Below are 24,158 nucleotides of genomic sequence, written 5' to 3' on the forward strand. Positions count from 1 at the left end.
CTAGCTCAGAAGTGATTCACTTTGCTTATTTCGCAACATGATGGCCAGATCTAGTCATGTAGTCCCATGTAACTAGGCAGGGCCAGGAAGCGCAACACTGCCGGTACCAGGGAGACAGCTGAAAATATACAATAAACAGCACTGTTCTTTTGGTCACCAGATAGTCGATCTCCCCTCTCTCACAGGCAAAATACACTCACTTCCTCCCCAAGTAGGGAACCCCAAGGTCCTATGAAATCATTGCATCAAGCTTGAAGTCCAGGATCTCTGAGTGACGCAAGGATGTGATGACTGGTGGTCTATTCGTGAGGAGATGATGCACATAGTAGTCTCTCTATCAGGCCCAGATGTTGCTCTTTTTGATCCATAGATTTGTGAAAGAAATTGGCAAATGATTGGCTGCCCTCACATACAATATACAGTGGTGACTAGCGACAGGATGATAAAAATAAACACTCCCATTTGAAAGGGGGAAGAACAGGAGACATATAGCAGTCAGTGGACTGCAGCAAATTCTGCAATTCCTCTGAGCAGTCATTGAGAGGACCCCTCCAGGGATGGGGAATGTTCTTGAAGAGACCCTGACTTGGCTCCTTAGCTCACTGGTCTGTTCTTTCTTTGCTCCCCTGGCTCCATCTTATTGGACCTCCTCCTCCTTTTTTTCCTATTATGTTCCTTGGCTGTATCCCAAATGGACAATGAGGAATATACCCCTTTAAGGGGACGAACAGCTTTCTTAGTCCACTTCCTGCCATAGATGCCTGGGAACCCAAAGATCATTTTAAGAAGGTTTGAATAGTCATAGGCTCTCAAGCCCAGGCTGGTGGTCGTTTTGGCAGTATAACTCTCAAAAACTTAGTTGGATTTTTACTTATTTGTTTCCAGTCAGCACCATGTGCCCTAGCCACGTCCACCAGTCTTTTCTAGCCATACTTCATAGATTTGCTGCATAACTCTGCCTTGTTGGTCTCATACTTCTTCCTTGACGTAATCTTGAATACAGGTATTTCTGCCATAATGCCGTATATGCTTTCCTGAATTCTGCAAAATTGCACACTAAAATAAACAGGGCTTATGGGAAAAACAGGATTGGGCAGACCACTCAAAAGCTGTGGAACACTGTAACCAGTGCACTAATAAAAGCAAAATTAATTAAAATAAAAACAGTAGCATATTGAATCTCCAGCGGCATATGCACTCAGCATCAGTTGGTTGGAGCTTTACAGACTCAGTCCCCTGGGTGCTTGTTTCCTCCTCTGAGATTTTGGGGTGTTGAAGACATTTACGTATAATAGGACTAATTTCATGACAGTAAAAATTTGATCTATGGTATGGTGTATATGCTTCAGCAATCAAAAACTTTCTTTCTTTTTTAAACACAGGAGGAAAAACATATACCCTCAACTTCACCAGATGTAAAGTGGAAAGTGCAGTGGTTCATGAAGCAGCTGAACCAGCCACAACTTGCATTAAAGGAAGGTACAGAAGTGGGATGCTTAGCATTTTTCTTAGTGTTTTCATATATTGCTAAAGCTTTCTTTTTAATTTGGGAAAGCTTTCTCCTGATCACTTCCAACAGGAAAATTTCGTATAAACCAACATGACTTCTGTGTTATATTGACATCATTTCCCTATTTATTAATAGCATTTGAACTAATTCACATCAAAGAAACGTGCTTTGTAGCAAAACAGACTAAGAGACTGCTTTGGTGAGAGAACCTCTCTTTAGTCTCTTTCTAGAAAAGCTATTTTATTCAGCACTACCTTAATCAGTTGGGAGGTTTTATCAGTGGTTGTGAAGGCCAAAACGTTCACTTGATCCTTGCCTCAAGACTGAATTCTGATCAGCATTTGTATCTCAGAGACCTTCTCAGTTGTGTGTTAAGCACCTGCTTCTTCTAACCCTACAAATCACTGACCTTCTGGGCTCCTTTTTTTATGATTGGAAACTGACTGATTCTTTTCTGAATTCATCCTTTTCAAATAATAATTTGTCAAATACAGCCAAGAGTAACCAACACACTCTTTTAATAGGCCATTTTCCCACTAGAGCTATAAGTTTTTATGGCATATTAACTCTCGTCACCACTGTGCAATATGAGCTGCTCTCCTTTTAGCCTCTGATAACTTTTTCCTTGCCTCCTTCTACCCAGCTCCTAAGCCTTCACCATATACTTTAGGTTTTTTGGTGAGGCAGCACCACACTTCTGGATTCCACCTGTATCAGCTAGGAGAGGCCAGGTTATGCTGCAGTAGTAAACAACACAAGATCTCAGTGGCTTTGTGGTGGGAAGCAGCAGCATAGCACAGGGAGATCAGCTCAGTGCTTTTCGACCACCTAGAGGGGTGGGATGAGGAGGGTGGGAGGGAGGCTCGAGAGGGAGGAGGTATGGGGATATATGTATGCATATGGCTGATTCACTTTGTTGTACAACAGAAACTAACACCTAACAGCATTGTGAAGCAATTATACTCCAGTAAAGATGTATTAAAAAAAAAAAAAAAATCTCAGTGGCTTTGAAAACATGCTCTCCTTCAAATTAAATAAAAAACAAAAAAATTTAAAGATCCACAGCATTATGCATATCCTGTGGGTCATTTTGTTACTTGGTGTCCCAGGTTGATAGCAATCATCAGCTTAAGGATTGCTGGTCCCTGTCTCAGAGGGAAGAGAGGTCTGGAGGGTCTCATATTGCTCTTCCATGTATCACTTCTACTCAGCTGTACTGGCTGGAAATAGTCACACAGCCCCACCCAACTACAGGGGAGGGGGCAGGGTCAGAAAGTGCAGGTCTGTCATGTGCCCAGAAGGCCGAGGGTCAGGGGTATTTCAGAAAAACAAACTGACCACCACCACAGAGGATATCCTTTCATTTATTTTTCTTTGTCTTCATGGTTTTGTTTTATTCCTCTCTTTTTCTGGTTAATTGAATTTTACTGTCTCTCCTCCCTTGCTTAATTTGAGATAATTAATGTGGTTAAGTTTATCTACTTGTACTTGTAGTAGTTTACATTATTTCCACGGGTCAGAAGTTTGGGCAATACAAAATAAAGCTACTATGATTTTCCTGCTTAAAATGCAAGGTACAAAACTGATGCAAAAAGGTATGTGGTTACAGGAATAATTGAGTTTTAATTATTTTGGAATGTCATTTGTCATAGTAGAAATAGACCATGAGCTTTAGAGTCAGACAGGCCTGGAGTCAAACATTGCTTCTGTCATTTAATAGTTAGGTGATCTTAGACAAATAATTTGGCCTCTCAGAGGCATAATTTCCTCTTTTATAAACGCAAAAGAGTATAAATATATCTATTCAGATGTCAAGTAAAACATGGTGGCATTTATCACCGTTTCTTTCTGAAATTCTACTAAAATGAAAGTGAAATAATTTTTTATAATTAATTAATTGATTGATTTGGCCACACCACGCGGCTTGTGTGATCTTAGTTCCCCAACCAGAGATTGAAGCTAGGCCCTCGGCAGTGAAAGCACAGAGTCCTAACCATCGGACTGCCAAGGAATTCCCTAAATAATTTTTTTAAAAGAATAAATCCATAAGGAGAGAAAATGGAAGAGAGACAATAGCAGAGGAATGATAGAAATAGTTGTGAATTACGTATTATAGTCATAATAGTGTAAGCAATAAATCACTTAACAAAAAAGTGATACAACTATATGGGGAGGATGAAGGAAGAGTTGGGAGCAATAAGGTAAGAAAACTATAGTGGGAGACAAGTGGTACTATCTAAAATTGGAAAAAAAAAAAAAAGTCAAGAAATAGAAATACAATCATAGGGACTTCCACGGTGGTCCAGTGGTTAAGACTCGGTGCTTTCACTGCTGAGGGCCCAGGTTCAGTCCCTGGTCGGAGAACTAAGATCCGACATGCCATGCGGCATGGCCAAAAAAAAAAAGGAAATACACTCAAATTGTTTAGAAATATGAAAGTACATACAAGGGGAAGGGGATTAGGAACTGAGGTGGTGGAGTAGAAGGACGTGCTTTCACTCCCTCTTGCAATAACACCAGAATCACAACTAGCTGCTGGACAATCATGGACAGGAAGACACTGGGACTCACCAAAAAAGACACCCCACATCCAAAGACAAAGGAGAAGCCACAATGAGACGGTAGGAGGGGTGCAATCACAGTTAAATCAAATCCCATAATTGCTGGGTGGGTGACTCACAGACTGGAGAACACTTATACCACAGACGTCCACCCACTGGAGTGAAGGTTCTGAGCCCCACGTCAGAGTTCCCAACCAGGGGGTCCAGCAACGGTAGGAGGAATTCCTAGAGAATCAGACTTTGAAGGCTAGTGGGATTTGATTGCAGGACTTCAACAGGACCGGGGGAAAGAGAGACTCCACTCTTGGAGGGCACACGCAAAGTAGTGTGCGCATTGGGACCCAGGGGAAGGAGCAGTGACCCCAGGGGGGACTGAGCCAGACCTACCTGCTAGTGTTGGAGGGTCTCCTGCAGAGGCAGGGGGGTGGCTGTGGCTCACCGTGAGGACAAGGACACTGGCAGCAGAAGTTCTGGGAAGTACTCCTTGGTGTGAGCCCTCCCCTAGTCCACCATTAGCCCCACCAAAGAGCCCAGGTAGGCTCCAGTGTTGGGTTGCCTCAGGCCAAACAACCAACAGGGAGGGAACACAGCCCCACCCATCAGCAGTCAAGCGGATTAAAGTTTTACTGAGCTCTGCCCACCAGAGCAACACCCAGCTCTACCCACCACCAGTCCCTCCCATCAGGAAGCTTGCACAAGCCTCTTAGATAGCCTCATCCACCAGAGGGCAGACAGCAGAAGCAAGAAGAACTAGAGTCCTCAGCCTGTGGAACAAAAACCACATTCACAGAATGATAGACAAGATGAAAAGGCAAAGGGCTATGTACCAGCTGAAGGAACAAAACACCAGAAAAACAACTAAATGAAGTGGAGATAGGCAACCTTCCAGAAAAAGAATTCAGAATAATGATAGTGAAGATGTTCCAGGACCTCAGAAAAAGAATGGAGGCAAAGATGGAGAAGATGCAAGAAACGTTTAACAATGACCTAGAAGAATTAAAGAACAAACAAACAGAGATGAACAATACAATAACTGAAATGAAAAATACACTAGAAGGAATCAATAGCAGAGTAACTGAGGCAGAAGAACAGATAAGTGACCTGGAAGACAGAATGGTGGAATTCACTGCTGCGGAACAGAATAAAGAAAAAAGAATAAAAAGAAATGAAGACAGCCTAAGAGACCTCTGGGACAACATTAAAAGCAGCAGCATTCACATTATAGGGGTCGCAGAAGAAGAGAGAGAGAAAGGACCCGAGAAAATATTTGAAGAGATTATAGTCAAAAACTTCCCTAACATGGGAAAGGAAATAGCCACCCAAGTCCAGGAAGCACAGAGAGTCCCATACAGGATAAACCCTGGGAGAAACACGCCGAGACACATAGTAATCAAACTGGCAAAAATTAAAAACAAAGAAAAATTATTGAAAGCAGCAAGGGAAAAACGACAAATAACATACAAGGGAACTCCCTAAGGTTAGCAGCTGATTTCTCAGCAGAAACTCTACAAGCCAGAAGGAAGTGACATGGCATATTTAAAGTGATGAAAGGGAAGAACCTACAACCAAGATTACTCTACCCGGCAAGGATCTCATTCAGATTCAATGGAGAAATCAAAAGCTTTACAGACATGCAAAAGTTAAGAGAATTCAGCACCACCAAACCAGCTCTACAACATATGCTAAAGGAACTTCTCTAAGTGGGAAACACAAGAGAAGAAAAGGACCTACAAAAACAAATGCAAAACATTTAAGAAAATGGTCATAGGAACATACATACTGATAATTACCTTAAACGTGAATGGATTAAATGCTCCAACCAAAAGACACAGGCTTGCTGAATGGATACAAAAACAGACCCATCTATATGCTGTCCACAGGAGACCCACTTCAGACCTAGGGACACATACAGACTGAAAGTGAGGGGATGAAAAAAGATATTCCATGCAAATGGAAATCAAAAGAAAGCTGGAGTAGCAATACTTCTATCAGATAAAATAGACTTTAAAATAAAGAATGTTACAAGAGACAAGGAAGGACACTACATAATGGTCAAGGGATCGATCCAAGAAGAAGATGTAACAATTATAAATATATATGCACCCAACATAGGTGCACCTCAATACATAAGGCAACTGCTAACAGCTATAAAAGAGGAAATCGACAGTAACACAATAACAGTGGGGGACTTTAACACCTCACTTACACCAATGGACAGATCATCCAAAATGAAAATAAATAAGGAAACAGAAGCTTTAAATGACACAATTGACCAGATAGATTTAATTGATACTTCTAGGACATTCCATCCAGAAACAGCAGATTACACTTTCTTCTCAAGTGCGCATGGAACATTCTTCAGGATAGATCACATCTTGGGTCACAAATCAAGCCACAGTAAATTTAAGAAAATTGAAATCATATCAAGCATCTTTTCGGACCACAACGCTATGAGATTAGAAATGAATTACAGGACTTCCCTGGTGGCACAGTGGTTAAGGAATCCACCTGCCAGTGCAGGGGACACGGGTTCGAGCCCTGGTCCGGGAAGATCCCACGTGCCGCGGAGCAACTAAGCCCGTGTGCCACAACGATGGAGCCTGCGCTCTAGAGCCCGCGAGCCAAAACTGCTGAGCCCAAATACCACAACTACTGAAGCCCATGCGCCTAAAGCCCATGCTCTGCAACAAGAGACGCCACCCAACGAGAAGCCCGCGAACCGCAACGAAGAGTAGCCCCCACTTGCCGCAACTAGAGAAAGCCCGCGCACAGCAACAAAGACCCAAGGCAGCCAAAAAAGTTAATTAATTTAAAAAAAAGATGAATTACAGGGAAAACAAAAACGTAATAAACACAAGCACATGGAGGCTAAACAATATGTTACTAAATAACCAAGAGATCACTGAAGAAATCAAAGAGGAAATCAAAAAATACCTAGAGACAAATGACAATGAAAACACGATGATCCAAAACCTATGGGATGCAGCAAAAGCAGTTCTAAGAGGGAAGTTTATAGCAATACAAGCCTACCTCAAGAAACAAGTAAAATCTCAAATAAACAATCTAACCTTACACCTAAAGGAAGTAGAGAAAGAAGAACAAACAAAACCCAAAGTTAGCAGAAGGAAAGAAATCACAAAGGTCAGAGCAGAAATAAATGAAATAGAAACAAAGAAAACAGTAGCAAAGATGAATAAAACTAAAAGCTGGTTCTTTGAGAAGATAAACAAAATTGATACACCATTAGCCAGACTCATCAAGAAAAAGAGGGAGAGGACTCAAATCAATAAAATTAGAAATGAAAAAGAAGTTACAAGAGACACTGCAGAAATACAAAGCATCCGAAGAGACTGCTACAAGCAACTCTATGCCAATAAAATGGACCACCTGGAAGAAATGGACAAATTCTTAGAAAGGTATAACCTTCCAAGACTGAACCAGGAAGAAATAGAAAATATGAACAGACCAATCACAAGCACTGAAATTGGAACTGTGATTAAAAATCTTCCAACAAACAAAAGTCCAGGACCAGATGGCTTCACAGGTGAATTCTATCAAACATTTAGAGAATAGCTAACACCCATCCTTCTCAAACTCTTTCAAAAAATTGCAGAGGAATGAACACTCCCAAACTCATTCTATGAGGTCACCATCACCCTGATACCAAAACCAGACAAAGATACTACAAAGAAAGAAAATTACAGACCAATACCACTGATGAATATAGATGCAAAAATCCTCAACAAAATACTAGCAAACAGAATCCAACAACCCATTAAAAGGATCATACATCATGATCAAGGGGGATTTATCCCAGGGATGCAAGGATTCTTCAATATATGCAAATCAGTCAATGTGATAAACCGTATTAACAAATTGAAGAATAAAAACCGTATGATCATCTCAGTAGATGCAGAAAAAGCTTTTGACAAAATTCAACACCCATTTATGATAAAAACTCTCCAGAAAGTGGGCATAGAGGGAACCTACCTCAACATAATAAAGGCCATATATGACAAACCCACAGCAAACATCATTCTCAATGGTGGAAAGCTGAAAGCATTTCCTCTAAGATCAAGAGCAAGGCAAGGATGTCCACTCTCACCACTATTACTCAACATAGTTTTGGAAGTCCTAGCCACAGCAATCAGAGAAGAAAAAGAAATAAAAGGAATCCAAATTGGAAAAGAAGAAGTAAAACTGTCACTGTTTGCAGATGACATGATACTATACATAGAGAATCCTAAAGATGCCACCAGAAAACTACTAGAGCTAATCAATGAATTTGGTAAAGTTGCAGGATACAAAATTAATACACAGAAATTTCTTGCATTCCTATACACTAATGATGAAAAATCTGAAAGAGAAATTAAGGAAACACTCCCATTTACCATTGCAACAAAAAGAATAAAATACCTAAGAATAAACCTACCGAGGCTTCCCTGGTGGCGTAGTGGTTAAGAATCCGCCTGCCTATGCAGGGGCACAGGTTCAAGCCCTGGCCCAGGAGATCCCACATGCCATGGAGCAACTAAGTCTGTGCGCCACAACTACTGAGCTTGTGTACTAGAGCTTGTGGGCCACAACTGCTGAGCCCGCGTGTCACAACTACTGAAGCCCACGCACCTAGAGCCTGTGCTCCGCAACAAGAGAAGCCACTGCAGTGAGAAGCCCACACACAGCAACAAAGACCCAACACAGCCAAAAATAAAAATAAATAACAAATAAATTTAGAAAAAAAAGAAAAGAATAAACATACCTAGGAAGACAAAAGACCTGTATGCAGAAAACTATAAGACACTGATGGAAGAAATTAAAAATGATACCAACAGATGGAGACGTATACCATGTTCTTGGATTGGAAGCATCAATATTGTGAAAATGACTATACTACCCAAAGCAATCTGCAGATTCAATGCAATCCCTATCAAATTACCAATGGCATTTTTTACAGAACTAGAACAAAAAATCTTAAAATTTGTATGGAGACACAAAAGACCCCGAATAGCCAAAGCAGTCTTGAGGGAAAAAGATGGAGCTGGAGGAGTCAGACTCCCTGACTTCAGACTATACTACAAAGCTACAGTAATCAAGACAGTATGGTCCTGGCACAAAAACAGAAACATAAATCAGTGGAACAAGATAGAAAGCCCAGAGATAAACCCACGCATCTACGGTCAACTAATCTATGACAAAGTAGGCAAGGATATACAATGGAGAAAAGACAGTCTCTTCAGTAAGTGGTGCTGGGACAACTGGACAGCTACACGTAAAAGAATGAAATTAGAACACTCCCTAACACCATACACAAAAATAAACTCAAAATGGATTAGAGACGTAAATGTAAGACCGGACATAATAAAACTCTTAGAGGAAAACATAGGAAGAACACTTTTTGACATAAATCACAGCAAGATCTTTTTTGATCCACCTCCTAGAGTATTGGAAATAAAAACAAAAATAAACAAATGGGACCTAATGAAACTTCAAAGCTTTTGCACAGCAAAGGAAACCATAAACAAGACGAAAAGACAACCCTCAGAATGGGAGAAAATATTTGCAAACAAATCAACAGACAAAGGATTAATCTCCAAAATATATAAACAGCTCATGCAGCTCAATATTAAAAAAACAAACAACCCAATCCAAAAATGGGCCGAAGACCTAAATAGACATTTCTCCAAAGAAGACATACAGGTGGCCAAGAAGCACATGAAAAGCTGCTCAACATCACTAATTATTGGAGGAATGCAAATCAAAACCACAATGAGGTATCACCTCACACCAGTTGGAATGGGCATCATCAAAGAATCTACAAACAATAAATGCTGGAGAGGGTGTGGAGAAAAGGGAACCCTCTTGCACTGTTGGTGGGAATATAAATTGATACAGCCACTATGGAGAACAGTATGGAGGTTCCTTAAAAAACTAAAAATAGAATTACCATACAACCCAGCAATCCCACTACTGGGCATATACCCTGAGAAAACCATAATTCAAAAAGAGTCATGTACCACAATGTTCATTGCAGCTCTGTTTACAATAGCCAGGACATGGAAGCAACCTAAATGCCCATCGACAGACGAATGGATAAAGAAGATGTGGTACATATATACAATGTAATATTACTCAACCATAAAAAGGAACGAAATTGGGTCATTTGTAGAGACGTGGATGGGTCTAGAGACTGTCATACAGAGTGAAGTAAGTCAGAAAGATAAAAACAAATATCGTATATTAACGCATATATGTGGAACCTAGAAAAATGGTACAGATGAACCGGTTTGCAGGGCAGAAGTTGAGACACAGATGCAGAGAACAAACGTATGGACACCAAGGGGGGAAAGCGGCGGCGGGTGAGGGTGGTGGTGTGATGAACTGGGAGACTGGGATTGACATGTATACACTGATGTGTATAAAAGGGATGACTAATAAGAACCTGCTGTATAAAAAATAAATTAAAATTTTTTTTAAAATAATAAATGTTTAAAAAAGAAGAAGAATACAAGGGGAGGGGGAAGAGGAACAGCTAAAAGGAACACTTTTGTCTCAGGTATGGGACTCAGATGGGATGGAGCAGGCAGAGGATGGCTGCTTTTTTATAAACCTTGCAGTATATTTGACTTGTAAAACTATGTATGATTTTTTTGAGTGACTACTTTGATAAAAAATTTTAAATAAGTTTAAAAATCAACCCCAGGGCTTCCCTGGTGGTGCAGTGGTTGAGACTCCGCCTGCCGATGCAGGGGACACGGGTTTTTGCCCCGGTCCGGGAAGATCCCACATGCCGCAGAGCGGCTGGGCCCGTGAGCCATGGCCTCTGAGCCTGCACGTCCGGAGCCTGTGCTCCGCAACGGGAGAGGCCACAGCAGTGAGAGGCCCGCTTACCGAAAAAAAAAAAAAAAAAAAAAATTCAACCCCGAAGTTTTGTAGTGAATATTAACTAAAAATAATAAATAATGAGCACCTTTACAATTCTGTGCACATAGCAGGTATTCAGTAAATACTAGTTTCCTTCCTTTTGTCAATTAGATAGGGTGTGTGCTTGCAGTGACATTCATATGACTCAGAGGTTAGCTGGTTGGCCAAGCAGCAGTGTGAGGTATGTCACAAAGCAAATTATGTGCCTTTCTCATCTTTTATCTTTTAATGGATGGTTTTATTTTTCTTGGAGCCGTGTCAACCTTATGGTTACTGTTTCTTAGAATTTAGACTTCTGTGCAACCGACACATGAAAGATCACCTGGTCATTGAGTGGATCTAGAGAGCTATGCATAGAACAAATTTAAAAATACTTAGCAACTCTGAAATTACTCTAAGAAACCTGAAAACAATGATATCTATACCTAGATTATAAATTATTTGAGGCCAGTGACATCTCTCTCTCTTCTGTAGTTGTCAGTTAGCTGCTTTATTTTCCTGGTCCACAGTGCCTAGCCCACTACTGCCTTTGTTCCATGAGCTCTCACTGTGGTGGATGGTGGTGACTGGTATTGAAAAGAAAACCAGCCAGCATAAGGTCCTTACATGTTTCATGGACAACACATATTGTGTAACTGGACTGTAAACTCCTTGGGGACACAGACCATATATTCTGCCATGTCAGTACGTCCAGGATAATGAATGCCGTGCAAAAACAGATATTCACTTAGTCATCAGCTATACACTGAACACCTACTAAGTGCTGGTCGTCACTGTGCTAAGCTCTAAGAATACCTCAGTGAACTGGACAGGTAAACTCCTGCTGTCTTAGAATTTACATTCTAACAGAATGTTTGTTGAATTCATGTAACCCAGTAAAATGATGGCCCACAATGAACCATTTAAGCAGGATAAAGAAGTGTATATATAAAGAGTTTAATCATTTTAAGTTATGTTTGTTGTATGATGTCAGTACATGCTATAAGAAGGAAATAAGAGATATCTGATCTTTTTTGTCTTTGCTTTTCTTTGCAGATAAGATGCTCCACGTCATTTGCAGCTTTCTTCAAAAGAAAAATCACTAGTGCTCTGCTCTTGCCATAATACCAAACCTTTTGACTTATGCTTTGGTGCTGCAACACTGGAAGAATTGCCCACAGGTTCCAGGAATACCTTTTTTTTCATCTGAGTGATTCTTTGTGGATGGAAAAGGATTTGAGTCTTAATAATTACCCTGTTTTAAAGCTATTTCTCTATAGTCTGAACTGCTTCATAAATTAGGCCACTTACCAATGAGCCACACAGTCAGTTCTTGTCAGGAGCTGGTTGAAAACTGTGCTGTGCGTGTAGCAGGGATGGCACAAGAAGATAGCCGTCGTGGTCAAGTGCCATCTACCTTTTATCATGGTGCCAACCAGGAGCTTGACCTGTCCACCAAAGTGTACAAAAGGGAATCAGGAAGTCCTTATTCTGTGTTAGTGGACACCAAGATGAGCAAACCACATCTCCATGAAACAGAGGAGCAGCCGTATTTCAGGGAGACAAGAGCAGTGTCTGACGTGCATGCTGTGAAAGAAGACCGGGAGAATTCTGATGACACAGAAGAGGAGGAGGAGGAGGAAGTCTCCTACAAAAGGGAGCAGATCATAGTGGAGGTAAACCTTAATAATCAAACATTAAATGTATCTAAAGGGGAAAAGGGTGTCTCTTCTCAGTCCAAAGAGACTCCTGTTCTTAAGACAAGCAGTGAGGAGGAAGAGGAAGAGAGTGAGGAAGAGGCCACGGATGACAGTAATGACTATGGAGAAAACGAAAGGCAGAAGAAAAAGGAGAAGATAGTGGAGAAAGTCAGCGTTACACAAAGGAGGACGAGGAGAGCTGCCTCTGTTGCCGCAGCTGCCACTTCCCCTACTCCCAGAGCTACAAGAGGTCGTAGGAAGAGTGTAGAGCCACCTAAGCGTAAGAAGCGGGCCGCAAAGGAGCCCAAAGCGCCAGTCCAGAAAGCTAAGTGTGAAGAGAAAGAGACTCTGACCTGTGAGAAGTGCCCCAGGGTGTTTAATACTCGCTGGTACCTGGAGAAGCACATGAACGTTACTCATAGGCGCATGCAGATTTGTGATAAGTGTGGCAAGAAGTTTGTCCTGGAAAGTGAGCTGTCCCTTCACCAGCAAACAGACTGTGAAAAAAATATTCAGGTAGGTTTCATCACCAAGAGGGCAAACTTTCCAGGATAGAACCTGGCTGTTCACACTCACCTGGTATCTGCCCCAGAGAATAAATACAATAGAGGCCGAAGGGACAGTTTTCACCAATTTATCTTTTTGAAAGCCCCTGCTTTGGTCTTTTCAAAAGCAGCCTTAACAGTTTCTTTCAAAAGCATTAAATTTAACTGATGCTGGACTAGTGGGAACCCAGGTACATTGGAAGGGGGATCTGTTATAGGTGATTGACAAGGAGGTAAAGTCAACACCAACTTTGCACTGAGATTTACTCTTGTAAGACATGTAATATAATTCATTCTGGCATCTTCTCTGTCAAGGTGGGAGATATCAAGTAAAGGTCAGGAGTAGAGAGAGGTCCTTTTCTAAGGTTTGAAAGGATGCCAGATGCTAGTGTAGCTGATGGGGACAAAAACCATAATGACTCAGACTGGTGGAAATGGAAGATCTCCAGGAGTGAGTTTGCTTTTACCAGTGGAGAGATGACAACACTAAATTTGTCAAGAGGCTGAGCCCATGGGAATATGCAGACTTTAAACGAGGCTGAGCTGGTTGAAAATGTTGCCCACCTGGCAGTAGGGTTATATAATGCTACTGTGCAGTATTGTTAAGGTAACAAAACATGGTATTCAAACCAGGCTAGTCCCTGAAAGGACTATATTGTGATAGGTTAAGAAGTGCGCTAATTATGTCATGTTGAGTGAATTATATTATGTTGAGCTATGTCGGTTTGCACATGTGAATGGATATTAATGAATATTCATAAAAGGTAAGTCTATTAATGTCTCCAAAAGATATGTAAAATAGAAATTTCTTCTACCATATTTAAGCTAAACTTCTCTTAGAAGATGAAATTGTTTTGTTTCAGTGTGTTTCTTGGAATACTCCTGATTTGGAGTGCTCCTTATTTTTCACATTTCTTTCTTGCTTTTAATCGACAACCACGATCATTGCTTTACTCTAAAGAGGTTTTTTTAAAAATATAAATTATATTTTCTAAAAATTCACTGCTTTTTGATTTGTCAGTTGTGACTTGATCTCTGACACGCTTGGTAAATAAAAGAAGACTGGATCATGGTGCCTACCCTCCAATAACTACTGGTGCCCAGGGCCTGGTTCTGAATTGGTTGCAACAGTTCAGGCCAAAAGGAGTGCAATGCTGTGCTGCACCCTAGGGGTCAAACTTAGTTCTGTAATGATTCGTTGCTGAAAAAGGTATATCTTGATCTTGATGTTTATATAGTTTGTTTGGTTTTTTTACTTAAATTTGCTTCATTAAGTACAGAAAACATTTAATAAATCCTTTTCGTGTGTGACTTTCTTCACTATTCCTCACCATAATTTCATTTAAACTTGTATTTAGGTTTTGTGGATTCTGCTAAAGGAACTCTTTTTGCATTTCTAATCCTGATGACCTGGTAACAAGTAAAAATTAAAACTGTGCCCTACAAAATAGCTTATAGGAGTTGTCTGTCCTTCTCTCGAGCAGTATCCAACCAGAGGCTTATCTTTGTGACTCTTCTCAGAGTCCTTGTTTCCTGAAGGGATAATGTGTTCAGAGATCTTTATTTACAGTGAATAACAACTTGCTCCCTTCAGCATCCCAGAGTCCGATGGTTACCTAGAACCTTCTAATATTGCTTTTAACCAGAAGTATTTTATTTAGACACATGTTATGATAGCCTAGACTAGTGATGATCCATAGTACAGGGAACTAGGCAGGACCGCCTGTGTCTCCTACAGATGCCTATGTGAGAGATCTGGAGCTGGGCTCCCCGGGAAAAGGGAGGATGAGACCAGCAGCTGAGGGGTCATATTAAATTCTGCAAGGGGGGAATGTTTAATAGAGAAAATTAGATTTGGGAAAATATAATAAAATCTCAATAATTTGTGTCAATGAAGGCTCCAAATGCATTCTCTAAGCTACAAAAACATTGGTGTATTTCTACAGATATATAACCATTAATGTACGCTTTATCTTGTTTTTATTTATGTTAATTTAAAATTAGTTTGTATTCTCTGGTAAACACGTATTAACTGCATAGTAACCCACGTGTAGGAAACAGCTGCTCTTGGTAATCCATATATTAAAAAAAAAAAACTTGAAGGTTCTTTTCAAAGGTATAATGCTAATTCAGTCAGTTCTTTGACATTAGTGGAACTTTCTTTTTGCCTTACGTTTTGCCATTGTCTTCATACTCCCAAAGTGTCTCTAAAAAAATTCATCTTGGAAAATAGAACATAAGGACGTTGGTGTTGGAATCTGGACTCCGTGGATTTGTTTTGGATTCTGGCCTGTGCCACGAATCTAAAGCACACCCGTTTCATGGGACTTCCCTGGTGGTCCAGTAGTTAGGACTCGGCACTTTCACTGCCGTGTCCCAGGTTCAATCCATCCCTGGTCAGGAGAACTAAGATCCTGCAAGCTGTGCAGCTTGGCCAAATAATAATAATAATAATAATAATAAAGGCACACCCATTTCAGCTGCCAGTCAGCAGGCGTGGCTTTCTGGAAGCTCCTATAAATAAAGATTATTTCTATTTATCCTGCTCAGTGTGTTTCCTGTAATAAATCATTCAAGAAACTCTGGTCCCTTCACGAACATATCAAGATCGTCCATGGATATGCAGAAAAGAAATTTTCCTGTGAAATTTGTGAGAAGAAATTCTATACCATGGCTCACGTACGGAAACACATGGTTGGTAAGTCTTTTCTTTTGCTTTTCTAGTACACCTATAATTTTCCCTTGTTTTTTGGTGTGTTTTATACTTTGGATTGGGCAGGATATGAGGAACTGCCTTATTTGAATCAGTTTTGACTTGTTGAAACTAAATACAACATGTCTTCGGTAAGCATCACCAAATTGGATGGTAGAGTCTTCCACACCCAGGTTTCTTTTCAACGTTGTTATTTTTTCCTTCAGAACTTTGCCGTTAAAGCCTCACAGATTAGAGAACAATCAATTAAGATGGCAGGACCGCCTTACAGTAGGACATATCTCTTTTCCCATTTGAGCCCTTTGGTGGACTGTTTTTGAGCATAAGTGCGTTCTGTGTTGCAGCACACACGAAAGACATGCCATTTACCTGTGAAACCTGTGGAAAGTCATTCAAACGCAGTATGTCACTCAAGGTGCACTCCTTGCAGCACTCTGGAGAGAAGCCCTTCAGATGCGAGGTAAGGCGCGCGCTGCCCACCAGGCCCAGGCGCGGGGGCTGGCTTGCGTTGACGTGGTGAGCCGTGGGAGAGAGGCGTGCCTCGTGCAAGGCACAAGGCTGCGTTTCCACAGAGCCGTCAGACCCGTGCTCTGAGCGTTGCGTTATCTCACTGCTGGATAGAGAGCGGTCATTTTTAACGCAGAGTTAACTCAACTTAGATCAGGTTAGGTTTGGGAATAACACGTGACGAGTCATTTTACTTTTCTCAGTAATTCAGAGAAGTTAGATATACTTCAGGGATAATTATTTGGGAAATTTTCCCCTTTGTTATAACTCAGCTACGGAAATATAGCAGAGCCAAATAGTTGACACAAGCAGGTTCTATTTTGAGTATGAAAAATATACCTAATCTCAGGCTATGTAGGGTGGGCGCAGGTAAAGCTGCTATGCTTGGCATTCAAAAATCTCCACTGTGTCCAATGCAGAACTGTGACGAAAGGTTTCAGTACAAGTACCAGCTACGCTCCCACATGAGCATCCACATTGGGCACAAACAGTTCATGTGCCAGTGGTGTGGCAAGGATTTCAACATGAAGCAGTACTTCGACGAACACATGAAAACACACACTGGTAAGAATTTCTTGGGAAAGGTACAGATATGTCTCGAGCACTTGTTAATGATCACCTGTGAGTCTGTTTACTTAAAGTTCTAAGCCACGAGTCTGCATTCTAAGTGCAAATTCCGCTTTAAATAAACCTGATATATAAAAATACAAATTTATAATACCGAAAAGTTAGGCTTTCATAATTTTATTTATTTAAAAAAGGATTGTTAGTGCCTTTTAACTGTGGGTTCCTTCAAGATGATGGACTCTTTATTTGGGACACAGGATCTCCTGAAATTGTATGAAAATTGTTTTGCATATGTGTCCATGTTATTTTTCTAAGGAAAGGGTTCTGGGTCTTTAAAAAATGGAGGCCATTTTTTTTTGGTTTTATTTATTTATTTTATTTTTGGCTGCGTTAAGGTCTTCATTGCTGCGTGTGGGCTTTCTCTAGTTGCCGTGAGCGAGGGCTACTCTTCTGCGCTGTGCGGGCTTCTCATTGCAGTGGCTTCTCTTGTTGCGGAGCACGGGCTCTAGGCGCGCGGGCTTCAGTAGTTGTGGCACGCGGGCTCGGTAGTTGTGGCTTGTGGGCTCTAGAGCGCAGGCTCAGTAGTTGTGGCGCATGGGCTGAGTTGCCCCGAGGCATGTGGGATCTTCCTGGACCAGGGCTCAAACCTGTGTCCCCTGCATTGGCAGATGGATTCTTATCCACTGCACCACCAGGGAAGTCCCTGAGGACATTGTTTTTAATAGGATACCCTCTCAATATTCTTAAAGTTTGATTGGATTTTATTTACCAAAATCCACTACTTTTTACGAACACATCCATCAAATGAGTTTAAGTAGTATTTTAACTACATTGTGTTTTCAGAGGTATATGCTTCATAGCGTCGATTTGAGTCTTGAAAGCATTGGATCATACAGCCTCCAGGAAGCTAGTTAGAATAATAGCCCCCTGTAAACACTGGGGCATTGTACATCTGTCTTATCTTGATGCTCTGGAATTAGCTGTCTTGGCACAAATTGAACAGTGTGAAACATATTTCAAGTTTCTAAATAAAATCTAATCACAGGATTCTAGGTTCTATTAGTCTACAGAGTAGCAGAGCCAGAAAGAACCACAAGACATTATCTTCCTTTGCCTGCTTAACTAGTGGTGAGGAAGTTCTGCCCGTAGCTGCGCCTCTGTAGTTCCCATCTCTATTAAGTCCAAAGAAAAACACCTGCCTGGTGGGCTTCTTTCCCATTCAGAGCAGGACCTCTGATTTCAAGGAATAAGCTAGAGGAAGAGCCATGAGAGGAGTTTACGTAAATTACATCTCAAAAGGTAGTGATAACTTTGAAGCCTAAGTGGATAGCAGGATATGTCAGAGTATTTTAACAAATTCTCCTCTTAAAATCTGGTGGCTCTTGGATAGGCTTTTAGTTCTGAGTAGCATTTAGGGTGCAGTTTTCTGTTAATTCAGCAGGAAACTATGGAACTAGACAGAAAATAAGTTTTTTTGAAGGCAGAAGCTGTGTCATATTTACACACGGTGCTTGGCACATAGTAGATGCCCAGTAAATGTTTGTCTCAAGATTGGAAGGAACCTCCACCACTTAAGCCTCTGCGCTCACCTTCTCTTTTCTGCCCGTCTCCCTGTGCTTCTTCCTCCCGGGTCCCCCCCTCTCTCCTTCTCCTTCTGCGTTTCTTACTCTTTCTTCTTTCCCCTTTGTCCTTCTTTCTTTCTTCAGGCCCTTGAATGTCCATAATATGAAACTGAAGTGTACATTTTGTGATTAATGTGTAAGTTGAATAAAACTTTATGTTAAGTATTCTTCTTTGACCAAATAGGCAAGCTGAGCATTCCCTGTTTCCTCTAAAGGAGTACAGCCACCTAAATTCACTTAAGTTTTTATTTTTCTCATTAAAAGTAGTAGTACATACTTATTAAAGTATATTAGAAAATATGAAAATTGAAATGATCTATAATCTTATCAATGAGAGGTGACTACTGTTAACATTTTAGCACATATTTTTTTAATTCTATAGTTTCTTAATATACATATAGATACTATGCATAAGTGTTTATACGTTCATGTATATAGTAACAAAACAAAAATTGGGTCTTTACGCTCTGTTACAACCTGCTTTTTATTTTACTGTATTATGTCATTAACAGTAATATCATTTTAATGGTTGTATAATAGTCCTTCTTATAAATTAGCTGTAATAATAGCCATCATTTATTATGCACATATATGCTGAGTACTATCTTAAATACTTTACATACATTATCTCATTTAATCAGTATAACCTTTACAGTGGTCCTGTTAAGGATGTTATCTCTATTTTATTTAGCCAGTTAGTTCCCTTTTGGACATTTAGATGATTTCTATTTCCAATTTTTCTACTGTTATAAATAATACTGTGACAAACAACTTTGTGGCTAACACAGCCATGATTATTTACTTAGGATAAATTCCTAGAAATGGGATTATTAGGTCAAAGGGATGTGTATAGTTTTAAGACTTGGTGGTATGTATTGCAAAATAGCCATCCACATACCCTCTTACCAGCTGCACGTGAAAATACCCATTTTCCCAACCCTATCCAATGCTAAATAAAATCATTGTTGAATTAATAGGTGAAAAATGGTTTCTTACGGTGTTAATTTGCACTTAATTGCTAAGTAAGGTTGAACATTTTTTTTCATATGCTTGTTGGGTATCAGTATATTTTCTTTTCTGAATTGCTTGTGCCTTTTCTGTATTCATCTTGCCATTGCAGTGTTTGGCTTTTTCTTATTGTTTATGATAGCTCTTTATATGTGTAGCTCTTTGTATATATTTATATATATGGGACCTTGTCTAACACCGATATTAAAATCCTTTTCCCTGGTTTGCATCTGCCTTTTAGTATTGTTTGTAATGATCACACTGGGAAAGCGCTGGATGGTGGAGTTGGACACACCTGGCTCTGCCGCTCACTAGCAGTGTGACCTTAAGTGAATTATGCAACCCCTGTAGGCCTCTGGTTCCTTGGTACTTAAATAAGGATTACAATAGTACCTGAAAGGATCCGAGAAGGGTTAGCTTTTAAAGAAGAAAAGGGATAGGTCTTTCAAGGCTGGATGAAACCACATTTAGAGTATGTTTTGGTGGGGGTTAAGGCCATTGCAGGAACTGACACTGATTGGGCTGTTTCTTTGCAGTTAAAGAGAAGTGAGGTAGATCTTATCTAGGGAAGCCGACCAGCCCTCAGGCAGGGTTTCCTGGGATGGTGTGGACATAATTGTCGATTCTCTTTGTACCAGGCACAGTGCTAAGTGCCGAGGGATACAGGATGAATTATGACCTGCTTCTTGCCCTCAAGGGGCTTACAGTCCAGTGGTAGTGATGATGATAATAGCAGCACTAAGATGCACGGAATGTCTGCCATGTACCAAATACTGTTCTAAGCACTTTCCTCGAATTTCTAACTTACCGCAATAACCTGTTATTATTATCTTCGCTTTTCAGATGAGGCTCAGAGAGAAAAGAACTTGTCCAAGGCAGTCTGACTCCAGAAACACATACTTAGTTACTCTGATACAAACTTAATGAAGCAAGTAATAAAATGGAGGGATACGCAGGACATGATGAGGGCAAAAAGCACCATCCCAGAGTCTGGTTCTCAGCTTCCAGAATTTGTCAGTGTACCCAAGCAGATGAGGGTCAGAGGGATTGATCTGTGCTAAACAATCTGAATAATATGTAAATAAAGTTGCTAATTTACAGTGAAAAGCCTGAGTGAGTGACAAGTGCTTCCGAACTCTTACGTTCTTTGGTCTGAATATTCTTTGCCTGAAATAAATTTATATGAGAAGCTAAATTATAATCACAAGATCATCAGGGACAGAAAATTACAGCAAAGGAAGGTAATTGAGTGATCTTAATTGTGAGTACCATCCTTCATGGAATCCAAGAAGCCATCGGTTTTAAGACAAACCTCATTTATATATCGCTAAGAAAATGCTGCAAATTAAAGAATGACACGTCACCGATTGTTATGGTATATGTCAGTTTCACAAATGTAAATATTTGGGGGGAAATGCATGTCTTAGAATTAACTAATATTTATTTATAAATATTAATCAAGAATCTACTAAACGGGGCTACTGTAGCGAACAAGACTGAAGTAGTCCCTAGATTCACAGAGCTTATAGTCACGTTGGGGTGATAGACAAGCAAGGCATAACAGTGGTTTGGTGATGAGAGCACAGTAAGTACAACTAAATGAAGTTGGTTAGAGTTTGATGGATTGGGGGAGGAGGGGAGGCAGGGAGTATAATGAGACACGATACTGGAGAGCAGTAAGCAAGTACCACATCACAGAATGAGCCATGTAGAAAAGTTTGAGCTTTATTCTGAGGACAGTGGGACGTTCTTCAGCGGCTTTAAGCAGAACGTGACACATCTGAAAGGTCGCTCTGGCTACAGTGTGGAGAGTGGATTGGAGGGTGGGGAGCAAGAATAGAGATGGTGAAGCCAGTCGGGTGGACATTGCAGTAATCCAGGTGAACGATTGTAACGTGATGGTAGGCCAGATATATAGATACACAGATTTCTGATGCTGCTCCAGGATATTCATAAGCAGACTGGGGTGCTTGTGTTCATTGGCCAGATCACTTTTTCCTTTGAAAGTTCAAAAGACAGCTAAGTAGCCGAATTCTTGCTCTTTCTATCTTCCCTGCAGATTCTGTCTTCATTTATTATGTGCGTTCTTCAGACTCATTACAGTACCGTTTCTTATAATTAGGTTAGCTTTATCTGTATGTAAGTTAGGTTACATCATAAGATGTATTGACATATGTGCTTTCCAGTTACCTTGATGGACTTAGCTGTTAGTACCTCCTCCAGCCACCCATTTACTAGCACTTCCTTAAAGTGGGACATTGTGCAGGTGGTTGATTTCAAATGTCACATTTTGATTTTTCCTTGTTTCAGCCTCATTGTAATCTTACCTTGAGGTTTCAGGGAAACCTTATCATGAGTCATTAGCACAGTTAGGAGATGGGGCCTAATGAATAATGAGAGTTAGAGTTGGGTGGGATTGTGGGTTTATGTCTGAGTAACAAATGTGGAAAACTTGGTAGGACATCAAGAAATGGATAGAAGATTACTAAGTAGTTAAAAGGGCCCATTTAAATTTGAATACGTGGATTTATGGTAGGCCAGTTCTAACAGTTTTTAGTCTTTCTGCGGCAAATCATTATAGCCTAGAAGACTACAAATGAGAGATGGATGATGAGAGAGATCCAGGACTGGATCCAGGTTTGAGCACATAACAGAAAGTTACATGTCCATACATTAAGTAAACTGTCAATGAATAAAGTGTCTAGTGAACCTAGGAAGTGATTAGTGAATTAAGTGGAGAATGTTTGCTTGTATTAGACTAATAATTCAAACATTAGGTCCTTAGGCTCTGGTTCCGCATGGCTGTTAGCAATGAAGACTGTTAACTCTGGAGAGTCAAGGAGGAAGGGGTCAAGGGGATTGATAGGTTATCAAACAGGTGTGCTTTTAAAACATTTTATTATACAAGTAAATCATGTTTATTTTAGAAAACAGGAAGTACATATAAGCATCAAAAATAGAGTAAAATGTCACTCATAATCCCATTATCTAGAGATGATCACCGGTAACATTTGTTTTATTTCTTTCCATATGTTCCTACACGTATTTTTCATTAAAAATGGATAATACCATGCGTACGTGTTCATAACTTGCTTGTTTTACTTAATAGACTATAGATGATAGATTATAGATTTTCATGTTAATAACTACATTTCTATACTTTTATAATATTGTTTTTAATGGCACTCTCCATTAGATGGGCATACCACAACTGATTTAATCAATTCCATTTAAGATAGAATTTGAAGTTTTTAATTGGAGGAAATGGATTAAAAGGAAGGAACACAAGCCAGTACAGAATTTATCTAGAAAGATGAGTATGAGTCACAGTGAAGAGCCTAGCAGTGGCAGTGATTGAATAATGAAAGGTAGGAAGATAAAAGAAATATTATAGTCAGCAAATAGTACCGGTAACTATGGAGAAAACTGATCCCTCCTGATGGTTCGATTCAGTCTCTCATGGGAAGTGAGGAGAAGTCTGGCTTCCATGGAAGGAGGCAACAGGAGATGTCAGTTTTCAAAGGCAGAGAGAAGAAATAAGGACTACAATATGGATAAAGGGGAGTTTGCTCATAGTGTTAGAAGGAGTCCCAAAGTGGAGGAAAACAGTAAGAAAATAACATTCCTTTGCGTGTTCAGGAATGCACAAAACGTTGAGGTGTGAAGCGCCGTTGTTTTACATGTCTGGCGCCAGACCGCAGAGTTTTAAATCCTGCCTCTGCACTGACTGTAGAACCTCCAGCAAGTTTCTTAATTTCCTCATCTGTAAAATAAGGATAATAGCGTACCTACCTCATGAGGCTGTGAGGATCACCAGAGGTTAATAAGGTGTCAAGGGATTAGAACAGTGCCAAGCACACACTAAGACTCCATACACAACAGCTCTTATTTATACAGAGTAGAATAAGGACACCTGTTAGAAACAAAGGGAGTAATAATTGAAGTGAGAGCAAACTCTTGTAGCAGGAGCTACAGTAGAGATACAAGCGACATACACTGAGCATTGGTGAAGGAATTGCTAAATACAAGCACATGGTCGCTGAAGCACACGTGGACAGGTATTCCGCACCGCACCACAGCATTCTGGATGCAGTGACCGTGGACGTGTGTGTCCAGACATCATTTCGTTTCTCCCTATGGTCTGGGGAGAGAGGCAGGCAGACATAGCATAGAACTAAGCAGTAAGTCCAAAGGAAAGTTAGGAAGTTTAAAAATTAAGCCCTTGGAACCCAAACCTAATTTCCTCCCTAAGTGCCCTTAGAGCTAGGGGATTTTGTTTCCTTTTTGGCTCATTTCCCCAGTGGTTCTCCACCAAGAACGGTAGCCTGCCGCTCAACCCTCCCCACACCCACGGGCATTTGGAAATGGTGTGGGGACATTCTTGATGGTCAGAATTTCTTGGGGGCATATAAGTAGTCTGGCGCCAGGACCACTGAGCGCTCTTCAGGTGTGCAGACAGCCCCACGTAATGGAGAGCCGCCTGCAGAGAAACACTGTGGTGCGAAATCTGTGTTGTAGGGTGAGT

At 40.5% G+C, this 24,158-nt stretch overlaps 1 protein-coding gene across 1 annotated transcript in view; it reads left to right on the forward strand.

Annotated features, from left to right (window-relative positions):
- Positions 1 to 24,158, forward strand: part of ZNF652 (zinc finger protein 652) — a 71,142-nt gene that overhangs the window by 36,374 nt on the left and 10,610 nt on the right. Inside the window, exons 2-6 of the mRNA XM_029211373.1 lie at positions 1,383 to 1,479; positions 12,028 to 13,187; positions 15,767 to 15,914; positions 16,274 to 16,389; positions 16,856 to 17,000. Coding sequence (XP_029067206.1) covers positions 12,285 to 13,187; positions 15,767 to 15,914; positions 16,274 to 16,389; positions 16,856 to 17,000 — 1,312 coding nt within the window. The 5' untranslated portion in view covers positions 1,383 to 1,479; positions 12,028 to 12,284. The remainder of the gene's footprint in view (positions 1 to 1,382; positions 1,480 to 12,027; positions 13,188 to 15,766; positions 15,915 to 16,273; positions 16,390 to 16,855; positions 17,001 to 24,158) is intronic.

This window comes from Monodon monoceros, unplaced genomic scaffold, assembly GCF_005190385.1.
Source record: "Monodon monoceros isolate NGI ecotype Baffin Bay Population unplaced genomic scaffold, NGI_Narwhal_1 Super_Scaffold_9, whole genome shotgun sequence".
Classification (NCBI taxonomy): Eukaryota; Metazoa; Chordata; class Mammalia; order Artiodactyla; family Monodontidae; genus Monodon; species Monodon monoceros.